General features: G+C 42.0%; 1 protein-coding gene across 4 annotated transcripts in view; it reads left to right on the top strand.

The window, feature by feature from the left end:
- Nup98 (nucleoporin 98 and 96 precursor) overlaps positions 1-12,705 on the top strand; it is a 127,629-nt gene that overhangs the window by 92,680 nt on the left and 22,244 nt on the right. For all 4 annotated transcript variants that reach the window (XM_070035134.1, XM_070035133.1, XM_070035131.1 and 1 more), the window contains exons 22-25: positions 938-1,091; positions 5,133-5,562; positions 6,846-7,075; positions 11,862-12,128. In XM_070035134.1, coding sequence (XP_069891235.1) covers positions 938-1,091; positions 5,133-5,562; positions 6,846-7,075; positions 11,862-12,128 — 1,081 coding nt within the window. The remainder of the gene's footprint in view (positions 1-937; positions 1,092-5,132; positions 5,563-6,845; positions 7,076-11,861; positions 12,129-12,705) is intronic.

Here is a 12,705-nt window from a genome sequence, read left to right as displayed (position 1 = left end):
AGCTCAGGGACATTGTCCAGACCCAGAGTTGAAGCCCTACAACCTACCTCCCCCCCCCCCCCCAAAAAAAAAAAATATATATGGCTAGTGTTTGGGTCTCATTTTCCCATTCATGGATGAAAGACTATTGAAATCAGAAGAAGGGTTTTTGTTGTTGTTGTTGTTGTTGTCGGTTGAACTCTGGGCTTGGGCACTTTCCCTGTGCTCTTCAGCCAAGGCTAGTGCTCTACTAGCTACTCTCTTGTCGTCGGTTGAACTCTGGGCTTGGGCACTTTCCCTCAGCTCTTCAACCAAGGCTAGTGCTCTACTACTTGAGCCTCAGTACCACTTCCAGTTTTCTAGTAGTTTTCTGGAGATGAGTCTGATGGCCTTTTTTTGCCTGGGCTGGCTTTGAACCGTGATCCTCAGATCTCAGCCTCTTGAGTAGCTAGGATTATAGGCATGAGCCACTGGGACCCGGCTGGGTTTTTGGTTTTAACTGTATTAAAATCAGAAGACAAAGGTTATAATCCACATTTTATAATTTTAATATTGGACAAGTCATACAATTATTGTGAGAATTATTTCTCTATAAAATAATAATTTGCCTATTTCAAGGGTCCAGGAAGTTATTCGTGAAACTTTAAAAAAAGGAGTAGACACAGGTTTTCTTAAGTTTTTATTTGTTTTCCTGCTTATGGTTGATATTAAAGTCATTTATTATGCAAGTATAAACAATTGCTATATGCTAGGATCTGTCAGGACATAAATACAAAGAGTAGAGTTATGACTTAGCCCTTAAGGCATATATAAGTAGTAACTATCACACAGATGTTATACTATGGACAGCAACCTTTTGAAAGAACCAATGCTTTTGGCTGCTTGTTATAAATGACATTTTCCTTTCATGGTCTTTTTCTTTCTGGGTAACACATTCATTCTATGAGTACTTTTTTAGATTATGAAAGCATCATTGCTTGCTGATGAAGAAGATGTAGACTCCATGGATCAACGCTTTGGTCATCTTCCTGCCAAAGGAGATATTGCTCAAGAAATCTGTTCTCCCCGACTCCCCATTTCAGCATCCCATTCATCAAAATCCCGTTCAATAGGTATGTATAAAATGTTCTGTTTCCTGGGTGCTGGTGGCACACGCCTGTAATCCTAGCTACTCAGAAGGCTGAGATTTGAGGATCGCAGTTCAAAGCCAGCCTGGGCAGAAAGTCCATAAGACTCTGATCTCCAATGAACCACCAGAAAACCAGAAGTGGTGCTGTGACTCAAGTGGTAGAGCACTAGCCTTAAGCTGAAAAGCTGAGGGACAGTGCCTAGGCCCAGAGTTCAAGCCCCACAACCGACAAAATAAATAAATAAACGCTCTGTTTAACAAAAAAGTTCTGGAGTTGTCAGGTATTGCTTTTTAAGATGTGGTTAGTTTTGTTATATTTTTTGGTTTTTGCCAGTCCTGTGCCTTGAACCCTGGATCTGGAAGCTGTCCCTGAGACTCTTTGTATTCAAGGCTAGTGCTCTACCATTTGAGCCACAGCATCACTTCAGGCTTTGTCTAATTAATTTATTGGAGATAAGAGGGATGCCAGCATCTGTATGGTCCATGGCAGACCTTACAAGTATCACAGACTTTCCTGCCCAAGCTGGCTTCGAACCGTGATCCTCAGATCTCAGCCCCATGAGTAGTTAGGATTACAGGCATGAACCACCAGTGCTTGGCAGGAGTGGCTAGTTTTTAAGAATGGTAATTTTATTGGTGCAGATGTACATATTATATAGAGACAAACAGTTATGATTTGATCTGGGTCTTTGTTATCTTTCATGTATTCCTAACATTATCTTACTGCATTCTAGAAGGCAGTCATTGATGAACAAATATATCAGATTGCTACCTTTTCCTAACACTTGTCAAATTTGATTACATACATGATTTTATCTCTGAGTAACTGTCAGTTCTATTGTTGAGTTTCTAGGATTCCTTTAGTTTGGGGTATTTTTTGTTTGTTTGTTTGGTTTGTTCTTGTTTTGGTACCAGTTCTTGAGCTTGAAATCAGGCCATTATGCTCTCTGTAAACTTTTTCACTCAAGGCTGGTACTCTATCATTTGAGTCACATGTCTGTTTCCTACATACTTCATTTTAAAGCTTTCTCTTTTGTGGTGGGATTAGCCAATGAAATTGATGTCAATGAAAAACTTGAGCAGATGTTAATTTCATAATAGTTTGAAGGGCAAAGAACTACCAGTGAGAGATTTATGTTGCCTTAAAAAAATTCAGTGTTGGGTTGGGAAGGTGGCTCAGTGGTAGAGCGCTTGCCTTGCATGCTCGAGGCCCTGGGTTCGATTCCTCAGCACCACGTAAGCAAAAAGAAAAAAATCCGGAAGTGGCGCTGTGGCTTAAGTGGTAGAGCACTAGCCTTGAGCTGAAGAGCTGAGGGACAGCGCCCAGGCCCAGAGTTCAGGCCCCATGACCGGACCAAAAAAAAAAAAAAAAAATTCAGTGTTGGGGGGGAGGCTGGGAAGGGATGTGAAGGGTAAACAAAGGAGGAGGCTGCAATGCTTGATAAGAATGTATGCATTATCCTGCCCATATAATTGTAACCCCTCTGTACAGTATGTTCACAAAAAATTAAAATTAAAGTTAAAAAAAATTCAGTGTTGGGGCTGGGAAGGTGTTTCAGTGGTAGAGCGCTAGCCTTGAGCTGAAGAGCTGAGGGACAGCGCCCAGGTCTAGAGTTCAGGCCCCACGACTGGACCCCCCACCCCCCAAAAAAAAAATTTCAGTGTTGCCAGGCACAAGCTACTCAGTAGGCTTGAGATCTTAAGATTGAGGTTCAAAGCCAGCCTGAACAGAAAAGTCCATGAGATTCTCATCTCCAGTTAACTAGAAAAAAGTAGGAAATGGAACCGTGGCTCTCTCTGAAAATGAAAAAGCTCAGTACAGTACCCGGGCCCCAGTATTACCATTCAAAAAAATTAAGGGTTAACTTTTCAATATTTTGTCACTTGATTTTTTTCTTTTGTTGCTGATATTAGGGCTTGAACTCAGGGACTTCCACTCTTGCTTAGATTTTTTTGCTCAAGACATGTTCTGTCACCTGAATCACACCTCTACTGGCTTTTTATTAGTTAATTGGAGATGAGTATTGGAATTTTGTGTGCCCAGGCTGGCTTTGAATTGGGATCCTCAGATCTCAGTCTCCTGAGTAGGTAGGATTGCAGGCATGAGCAATTAGGACTCCGCCATTTTCCTTTGTTTTTTAAAACACTTTCTTGTATTTTTCCTTTTTTTTTTTTTTTTTTTTTTTTGGTTGGCTGTGGGGCTTGAACTCTGGGCCTGGGCGCTGTCCCTCAGCTCTTCAGCTCAAGGCAAGCACTCTACCACTTGAGCCACATGGCCACTTCTGGCTCTTTCTGTTTATGTGGTGCTGAGGAATCAAACCCAGGGCCTCATGCATGCAAGGCAAGCACTCTACCACTGAGCCACCTTTCCAGCCCATATTTTTCCTTTTCTTAAAAAAAAATTTTAGGGCTGGGAAGGTGGCTCAGTGGTAGAGCGCATTCCTTGCATGCCAGAGGCCCTGGGTTCGATTCCTCAGCACCACATAAGCAAAAAGAAAAAAAGCCGGAAGTGGCTCTGTGGGCTGGGAAGCACCACATAAGCAGAAAAGGCCAGAAGTGGTGCTGTGGCTCAAGTGGTAGAGCGCTCGCCTTGAGCTGAAGAGCTGAGGGACAGTGCGCAGGCCCAGAGTTCAGGCCCCACGACTGGCAAAAAAAAAAAAATTTTAAATAACTTTTTGCATAATGGACACTACATGAAAATCTCACATTTTAATAACTGTGTTCATATGTTCATGTACTGGGGTTTAAAGTCAGTACTCCTAGATGATGGACTATCACTGTATCACACACACCTCCAGCATGGCGCTGTGTGTGTGTGTGCACACGTGCTTGCGTGTGAGCGAGCGTGTGCAATACTAGGGCTTGAACTTGGGGCCTAGGTGCTGTGCCTGAGCTCTTGCTCAATACTAGCTGCAGATCTATTTCCAATGGTTAATTGTAGCTAATTGGAGATAAGAGTCTCACAGACTTTACTGCCTGGGCTGGCTTTAAACCACAATCCTCAAATCTCAGACTCCAGAGTATCTAGGATATTATAGGCATGAGCCACCAGTGCCTAACCAGAATGGCTTTTTGCTGCTTATTTTGAAGATGGAGTCTAAGCAGACTTTTCTTTCCAGGCTGGCCTTAAATCAATATCTACTAGATCTCAGCTTCCTGAGTAGCCAGGATAACAGGCATATGAACCACCACCACTCTGTCATTCAGAAAAGCACATGTGCAGTCATAAGATGCCTGTATATGTTTTTGTTCCTGAAGTCTAGCATTCAATATTAAGGCAGGAAATTGAGTTTTGATTTCTATTGGGGTTTTTTGTTTTGTTTTGTTTTTTGGGTCCGGTCGTGGGCCTGAACTCTGGGCCTGGGCGTGGTCCCTCAGCTCTTTAGCTCAAGGCTACCGCTCTACCACTTGAGCCACAGCACCATTTCCGGCTTTTTTTCTTTTTGCTTATGTGGTGCTGAGGAATCAAACCCAGGGCCTCAGGCATGCAAGGCAAGCGCTCTACCACTGAGCCACCTTCCCAGCCCCTTTGTTTTGTTTTTTAATTAACTTGATTATTCATGGATTTACATACAGAATTCCAATTAGGACATGAAACTTGATGCCAGACTTATCTGAGCTTACCTCCTTATCCTGTCACCTAGTATCTTTGTGGATTTGGCAAGTCATTTCCCTGAGCTCAGTTTAATCACTTTTAAAATGGAGGTGTGATGATGCTTATTGTTTAAAATTACTGAAAAGTGAAATGAAATATACAGAAATGGCTTATACAGTCTGCTTTAAATAAGTGCTAAGTAATACTAATAGTCATTGTTGGAAGCATCATCATCATTAGAATTCTTGGCTTGGTTTCCTATTGATAGAATAATTTCTGCAAAAAATATCTTAACTTGCTGCTAGTTATCCTTGTCGTCAGACAAGGATGAAAGACAAAATATTGAGTGGTATCATCCTTGCTGATTTTTGTTGTTGATGTTCAAGAAACAGTAGATTATGTTAAGAGCCTTTTTCCTCCTCATTTCAGTTGGTGGGTTACTACAATCAAAATTTGCAAGTGGCGTTTTTCTTTCACCAAGTGCCTCTGTGCAAGAATGTCGAATTCCCAGAGCATCATCTATGATGAATATCTCATCCCCTTCTCCTTGGTCTGCCCCTCCACCCCTGACCACAGTGTTTACAGTGCCCAGTCCAAGTCCTGAGGTTCAGCTCAAGACAGTGGGAACACGCAGACAACTAGGCCTAGTCCCTCTTGAAAAGTCTGTCACGTATGGCAAGGGAAAACTCTTGATGGACATGGCCCTATTCATGGGACGCTCATTTCGAGTTGGTTGGGGCCCTAACTGGACTCTTGCTAATAGTGGAGAACAGCTGAATAGCTCTCATGAACTGGAAAGTCATCAGGCTGCCGATTCTATGGAATATGGATTCTTGCCCAATCCCGTAGCTGTTAAATCGTGAGTTATACTTCTTGACGATTTTTTTGAAAGCACTATGGTAATTTAGGGGAAATAAGTATTCTGGAAACCCAAGGCTATGACCATACTCTTTTGTGATCTCTCTAGATTATTCTTAGCACAATTTTAGGAAGATACTTTTATAAAAAAAACTACAATGATTAGGTCTTTTTTAACTGTTAAATTATGAAAAGTTAATATTATCAAACTTAGGTTGACAAAGTAACAGATCCAAAGTGAACACTGCATCATTCCTTGGGTTTTCAGCCTTTTTATTGCATTAGCATATTTATTTGTTTCTTTGGTATTGTGATTTCTTCATGTATAAATGATGTTCTCTACAACGTTTTCCTTATCTTAGACCTCCTAAGATAGATACATTAAACTATAGATAATTAATCCATGCATAAATACTTGTTATATGAATAGTGACTTGTTCATATTAATTTAGAATCTAGCTGGCTTGGTGGTACATACCTGAAATCCCAGTATTCAGGAAGCATATTTCATAATATCCAAATATACAGTAAAACCAGTTCTGTATCTAACTATACTGATTCTCATGCTTGTTATAAACTGGCCTGAAGAAGCCTGAGTATTTTAAATGAATGGGTCAGGTAATTTTTTTTATCCAGTATATAGCAGATAAATTCAATACAGGTGAGTAATAGGAACAGAATTCTTTACAACCATAGTGAAATGTTTTGCATTCTGTTTATAATCATAAAAGAGAAACAGGGGCTGGGTGCCAGCTAACTCCTTAGCAGGCTGAGATCTAAGAATCAAACTCAACCTGGCCTGAGTAGAACAGTCTGTAAAATTCTATCTCCATCTAACCAGCAAAATGCAGGACTGAAGGTATGGGTCGAATGTTAGAGGGCTACCCTTGTATAAACAAACTGAGTGAGAGCATGAGGCCCTGCATTCAAGTCATGGTACCAGCAAACACAAAAAAGTTAAGTTGTAGGGAAATCTTTTAGGGGTTGAGGGTTCCATATTTCAATTTGAACTCAAGGCTTTGTGTTTGCTAGGATGGTACTCTATCACTAAGCCGTACTCCCAACCCTTTTTGCTTTGGAGATAAGTTATCAGGTTTATAGCTAGGATGACAAGCATGTACCATCATACCCAGCCTTTTATTTGTTGAGATTGAATCTCCCTACCTTTTTTCCCTGGCTAGCCTTTGAACCTCAATCTTCTGATCTCCATTTCCAGGTGTAAGCTACCTTGCCCAGCTCTCTTATCTTCATTTTCTGTCTTGTTCTTTGTTATTCCTTATATAGCCTGACGGAATCCCCATTCAAAGTTCATTTAGAAAAACTCAGTTTGAGACAAAGGAGACTGGATGAAGATCTGCAATTATATCAGACACCTCTGGAGCTCAAATTAAAACGAAGCACGGTCCATGTGGATGAACTGTGTCCTCTCATTGTCCCCAATGCAGGAGTTGAGGTCATTCATGATTATGCTAACTGGGTTAAGGAAGTATCCAGAGATGTATTGGAAGCACAAAGTGAGTATATATTATGCTTCTAACCTTTGATGCCTCAGGAGTTAAGGTCATTAGCAAGTGTTTCTAGGACAGACTTCCTTACATCAATTATTATAAGTGAGTGCCTGAGCGTATATATTTTTGTAGTTGAGTTGTAATGCTAAGAAGAAATTGTTACTATTTCTTCTAAATTTGTAGGGACTTAAATGCCATTATTTAGATAAGAGATGCAATAAATAGCATGTTCATGAGAATAAATAAAACTCTTAACTGACAGATGACAAAAATTTAGTTACAATGCATAGTTGTGTGCAGTAGTTTTAACTATGATTATATCTCTGTAAAATATCATGGAATTTTTGTTGTTGGTGGTGGTGGTGATGGTGGTCTTGGCGCTTGAACTCTGGGCCTGAGTGCTGTCCATCAGCTCTTCAGCTCAAGGCTAGCACTCTACCACTTGATCCACAGCACCACTTTGGCCTTTTCAGCTTATATGGTGCTGAAGAATGGAACCAAGGCCTCATGCATGCGAGGCAAGCATTCTACCACTGAGCCACCTTCCCGAAGCCCTATCATGGAAAATATTCTTATTTGTCCTTTGCTTGTTGTTATCACCTTAATGATATAAAGTAATAAGTTTAATTTTGATATATTCTTATTTCTTTTTGCCAGTACCAAGGTTTAAACTCAAGGCCTTGATATCTAGCTAAGCTTTCTTGGCTACAAATGGTACTGTACCACTTGAGCCATGCCTCCTGCCCTTCATTGTGACATTCTCATACATGCATGTATCATATTATATCATCATATTTACCTGTTACCCTATTTCTCCCTTCTCTCTAATTTGCTTCCACATTCCTTATACTTCCATCTCTTCCAGATTCTTCTTAGAGAGAGAGAGAGAATGAATGAATGAATGAATGAATGAATGAATGAATGAATGAATGAATGACTGTGCATGCACAACCATGCTGGTCCTGGAGCTTAAACACAGCTTGGGTGCTGTCCCTGAACTTTTGTGCTCAAGGCTAGTGTTCTACCACTTGAGCCACACCTCCAGTTCTGGATTTTTTTTGGGGGGGGGTTGGGAGGGAGGGTCCAGTTGTGGGGCCTGGGCACTGTCCCTCAGCTCTTCAGCTCAAGGCTAGCACTCTACCACCTGAGCCATAGTGCTACTTCCGGCTTTTTTTTTTTTCCTGCTTATGTGGTGCTGAGGAATGGAACCCAGGGCCTCATACATGCAAGGCAAGCGCTCTACCACTGAGCCACCTTCCCAGCCCCTTGGTGGTTATTTTGAGATAAGAATTTAATGAACTTTCCTGCCCAGGCTGGCTTCAAGCATGATCCCCAGATCTTAACCTCCTGAGTAGCTAGGATTACAGGCATGAGCTACTACTACCTGGCAGTAGTTATACCTTAAGGGCTCAATCTCCCCTTCCACTTAAAAAAAACAGCATCCTGCAGTAGCTTCACAGAAAATAAATCATTTATTTAAATATACTAAAAACACAATTAGAAACAACTGTACTCCCGGTAAGAATTGAAAAGAAAGGCACTAAGATAATACAGCATATACTTGGATGTTGAAAATTAGTAAAGGTGAAAGAAGAGAAGGGAAAGGGAGAAAAGAAAAAGCAAAATGTAAAAGGAAAAATACAGGATGAAGGCATGAGTAAAGAATAGTTAGTTAGGGGCTGGGAAGGTGGCTCAGTGATAGAGTGCTTGTCTTGCATGCCTGAGGCCCTGGGTTCGATTCCTCACCACCACATAAGCAAAAAGAAAAAAAAAAGCCAGAAGTGGCGCTGTGGCTCAAGTGGTAGAGCACTAGCCTTGAGCTGAAGACCTGAGGGACAGCACCAAGGCCCAGAGTTCAGTCCCCACGACCGGACCCAAAAAGAATAGTTAATGGGGGGCTGGGTAGTTGGCTCAATGGTAGAGCACTTGCCTTGCATGCATGAGGCCCTGGGTTCGATTCCTCAGCACCACATAAGCAAAAAGAAAAAAGTCAGAAGTGACGCTGTGGCTCAAGTGGTAGAGCGCTAGCCTTGAGCTGAAGAGCTGAGGGACAGGGCCCAGGTCCAGAGTTCAGGCCTACGACCAGACCCAAAAAAAAAAAATTAATGGTTGTTCCTTGTTCAACTGCTGGTACTAATTTTCTATCTCAGGACTTCTCTCATGCCAGGCAGGTACACTAACACTTGAGACACTCTACCAGCTTTTTGTTGTTGTTAGTTATTTTCAAGATAGGATCTCACTTTATGCCAAGTCAGCCTGTACTGTGATCTTCATAGTTGTGCTTCCTATGTCATTGGTATGCATCACTGCACCTAGCCATTGGTCGAGATGGAGTGTCACTTTTTTTTTTTTTTAGCGTTGGCTAGCCTTGAAATCTGATTCCCTGATTCCTAACCTTTGCATGGCTGGGAATACAGGCTGAACTACCACATCCACTGACAGTTCTCTTGTTTTCTTAGGCTTCTGGAAACAGGGCAGTGAGGATTTTTTTTCCTCTCTCAGGACCAATCGGTTCAAACCTGAAAGGGCTATATGGAAGGCAAGCCTGCCATGCTGCCTTGCCCACTGGGACGAGAGCTAACTTACTGATTGTTGCTGGGGTGAATTTTGCCATTGATCTACCATGCCTCAAGTGCCGGAGCTGCCCTTACGTAGCCCCCACTCACCAATCCTGAAAATGAAAGGGATACCCCCTTTCACCAAAGGTGCTCTTGTCTGTTCACTCATGGGCATGGGAAATGCCCTCACAGGAGCCAGATTTCCACCAACGGGGTTCTACGAGTGGAGAAAGTAGTTAAACTAAAGCAATCTAGGATATAGGAAGAATATAAGCAATCTTGCCTGCCCAGTCAGACCAGTTTCTGTCCTAATCCCTTCTCCTACCCATCCACAGAGATAATCATACTTCTCTTAATAGACGTCTGGCAAGCTTTCCCTAATGGAATCACCCCAAGTCCCTCCATTAGGTTGCCTACATTTCCCACTATTAGAATTAACTCTTTCAGTCTGCATGGAAGTCACAAATAGCTGCCTGGGTCCACACTAACACAAGGTGCTTGCTTGCTTAGCTAGTGGAATAGAGATCAGTAGGTTTGAAGATATAAAAATACTAGTGCTACCGGGTGTCGGTGGCTCATGCCTGTAATCCTAGCTACTCTGGAGGCTGAGATCTGAGGATCATGGTTCAAAGCCAGTCCAGGCAGGAAAGTGTGAGATTCTTATCTCCAATAAACCACTAGAAAACTGGAATTGGCACTGTGGCTCAAGCGGTAGAGTGCTCTCCTTGAGCTGAAGAGGGCAGGGACAGCACCCAAGCCCAGAGTTCAAGCCCCACACCGACAAAGAAAAATAATAATAATTAGTGCTATGGGCTGGGAATTTGTGGCACAGTGGTAGAGTGCTTGTCTAGCATGCATGAAGCCCTGGGTTTGATTCCTCAGTACCACATAAACAGAAAAAGCCGGAAGGAGCACTGTGGCTTAAGTGATAGAGTGCTAGCCTTGAGCAGTGCCCAGACCCTAAGTTCAGGCACCAGTGGCTTTTGCCTGTAATCTTAGCAACTCAGGAGGCTGAGATTTGGAAGATCACATTTCAAAGCTAACCCAGACATTAAAGTTCATAAGACTATTATCTCCAACTAATCACCAAAAAAATGGAAGAAGTGAAGCTGTAGTTCAAATGTTAGAACACTAGTCTTGAGCAAAAAAGCTCAGGGACAGTGTGCAGGCCCTGAATTCAAGCCCCAGGACTATAATTTGATATAAAGAACCACCACTCCCTTGCCAGGTACCAGTGGCTTACACCTGTAATACTAGCTACTCAGGAGGCTGAGATCTGAGGATTGCATTTTGAAGCTTGCCCAGGCAGGAAAGTCCATGAGACTCTTATTTCTAATTAACCATCAAAAAACTGGAAGTGGGACTAGGAAGGTGGCTCCATGATAGAGTGTTTGCCTCGCATGCATGAGGCCCTGGGTTCGATTCCTCAGCACCACAAAACAAAAAGCTGGAAGTGACGCTGTGGATCAAGTGGTAGAGTGCTAGACTTGAGCTGAAGAGCTGAAGGACAGTGCCCAGGCCCAGAGTTCAAGTGCCAAGACCAACAAAAAAGAAACAAAAACTGGAAGTGGAGCTGTGGCTTAAGTGGTAGAGTGCTAACTTTGAGCAGAAAAAGCTCAGAATTCAAGCTCCAGGACCAGCCAAAATAATAAAGAACACCCTCCCACCCCCCCTTCTTAAAATAATAGCCTGATGGGGGAACCAGTGAGTAAGTAGGAAATACTGGAATAAGTAGGCAATGCTTACTAGCTTGCTACATGTATTACAAATGGCCCATCTACAACTGTAATTATTTAGAGTGCCAGCTTCTGGGAATGCGGAGCTTGCTGTTAAGAGAATGAAGTTTCATTATCTGTATTTGAATTCTGACTGTTAATATAGCCCACAACTTGGGGCAAGTCAGTTAATTCCCTATACCTGTTTATTCAACTGCAAGTACTATTAACTACTACATAGTTACATTGTGTATGTTACAGTTATTTTTCTCTTTATTGCTTGTTTTAACTCTTTGTGCGTATCATCTAAAATGGTATTAGTGGAGGCTTAGGGTTGTATTTGTTAGTGAGCTAAAGTAGCTAAATCATACCACTGAAACTGGTAAGCAAAGCTAAGTAATTCATTCAGGATAATCAGCTTAAGTGTTCCTGGTGTTTATTCATATATTTTAACACCACAATTAGAGTAATGGACTGAAGACTTTGTGTCATAGCATTGCTTTCTTGTCTTTTCATTAGTTGTGAAGCCCTGGAGCCTCACATGGACATTATGTGAAGCCCTATGGGGTCACCTGAAGGAACTTGACAACCAGCTAGATGAGCCCATTGAATACATTCAGATTCTGGAACGAAGAAGAGCTTTTTCTCGCTGGCTATCCCATACTGCTGCACCTCAGATTGAAGAAGAAGTTTCCTTAACCCGAAAAGACAACCCTATAGAGGCTGTCTTCAGCTACCTCACAGGCAACAGGATCAGTGAGGCCTGCTCTCTTGCACAGCATTCAGGTAAGCAGTATGGTTGTTTGTGCTGCTACCTACTTCCTACTCACTGCCCCTCAGAAATCACTAGAAGAAATCACTAGAAAGCATAAATTGGAATTTCTAGCCTTCTACATTTTTCTTTTTTTTTTTTTTTGGTTGGTCTGGGCCTGGGCGCTGTCCCTCAGCTCTTCAGCTCAAGGCTAGCACTGTACTACTTGAGCCATAGCGCCACTTGCAGATTTTTCTGCTTATGTGGTACTGAGGAATCGAACCCAAGGCCTCATGCTTGCAAGGCAAGCACTCTACCACTGAGCCACCTTCCCAGCCCGCCTTCTAAATTCTTGTTAGAATTTTTTTATTGCCCTTACCCCTTGCCCTTAACAAATTTTAGAGATTATTGTGCTTATGGGAAAAAAAGATCCACCCATTCACTTTATAGCAAGCATACATACATTTTGTCTCTAGATTTGAGTTTCCCAGTTCTCTGTGTTACCACAATAGTACATTCTAATTATGTTTTCAATTATGTCATTTCTTTTTTTTCCCTACAGACCTTTGAATTATATTTTTTCTTTTGTTTTATAAATGCACTGTCTTATAG

The sequence above is a fragment of the Dipodomys merriami genome, unplaced genomic scaffold (assembly GCF_024711535.1).
Source record: "Dipodomys merriami isolate MVZ:Mamm:240054 unplaced genomic scaffold, mDipMer1.0.p SCAF_25, whole genome shotgun sequence".
NCBI lineage: Eukaryota > Metazoa > Chordata > Mammalia > Rodentia > Heteromyidae > Dipodomys > Dipodomys merriami.
Note: the sequence above shows the minus strand (reverse complement) of the source record. Positions and strands in the feature narration are given on the sequence as shown.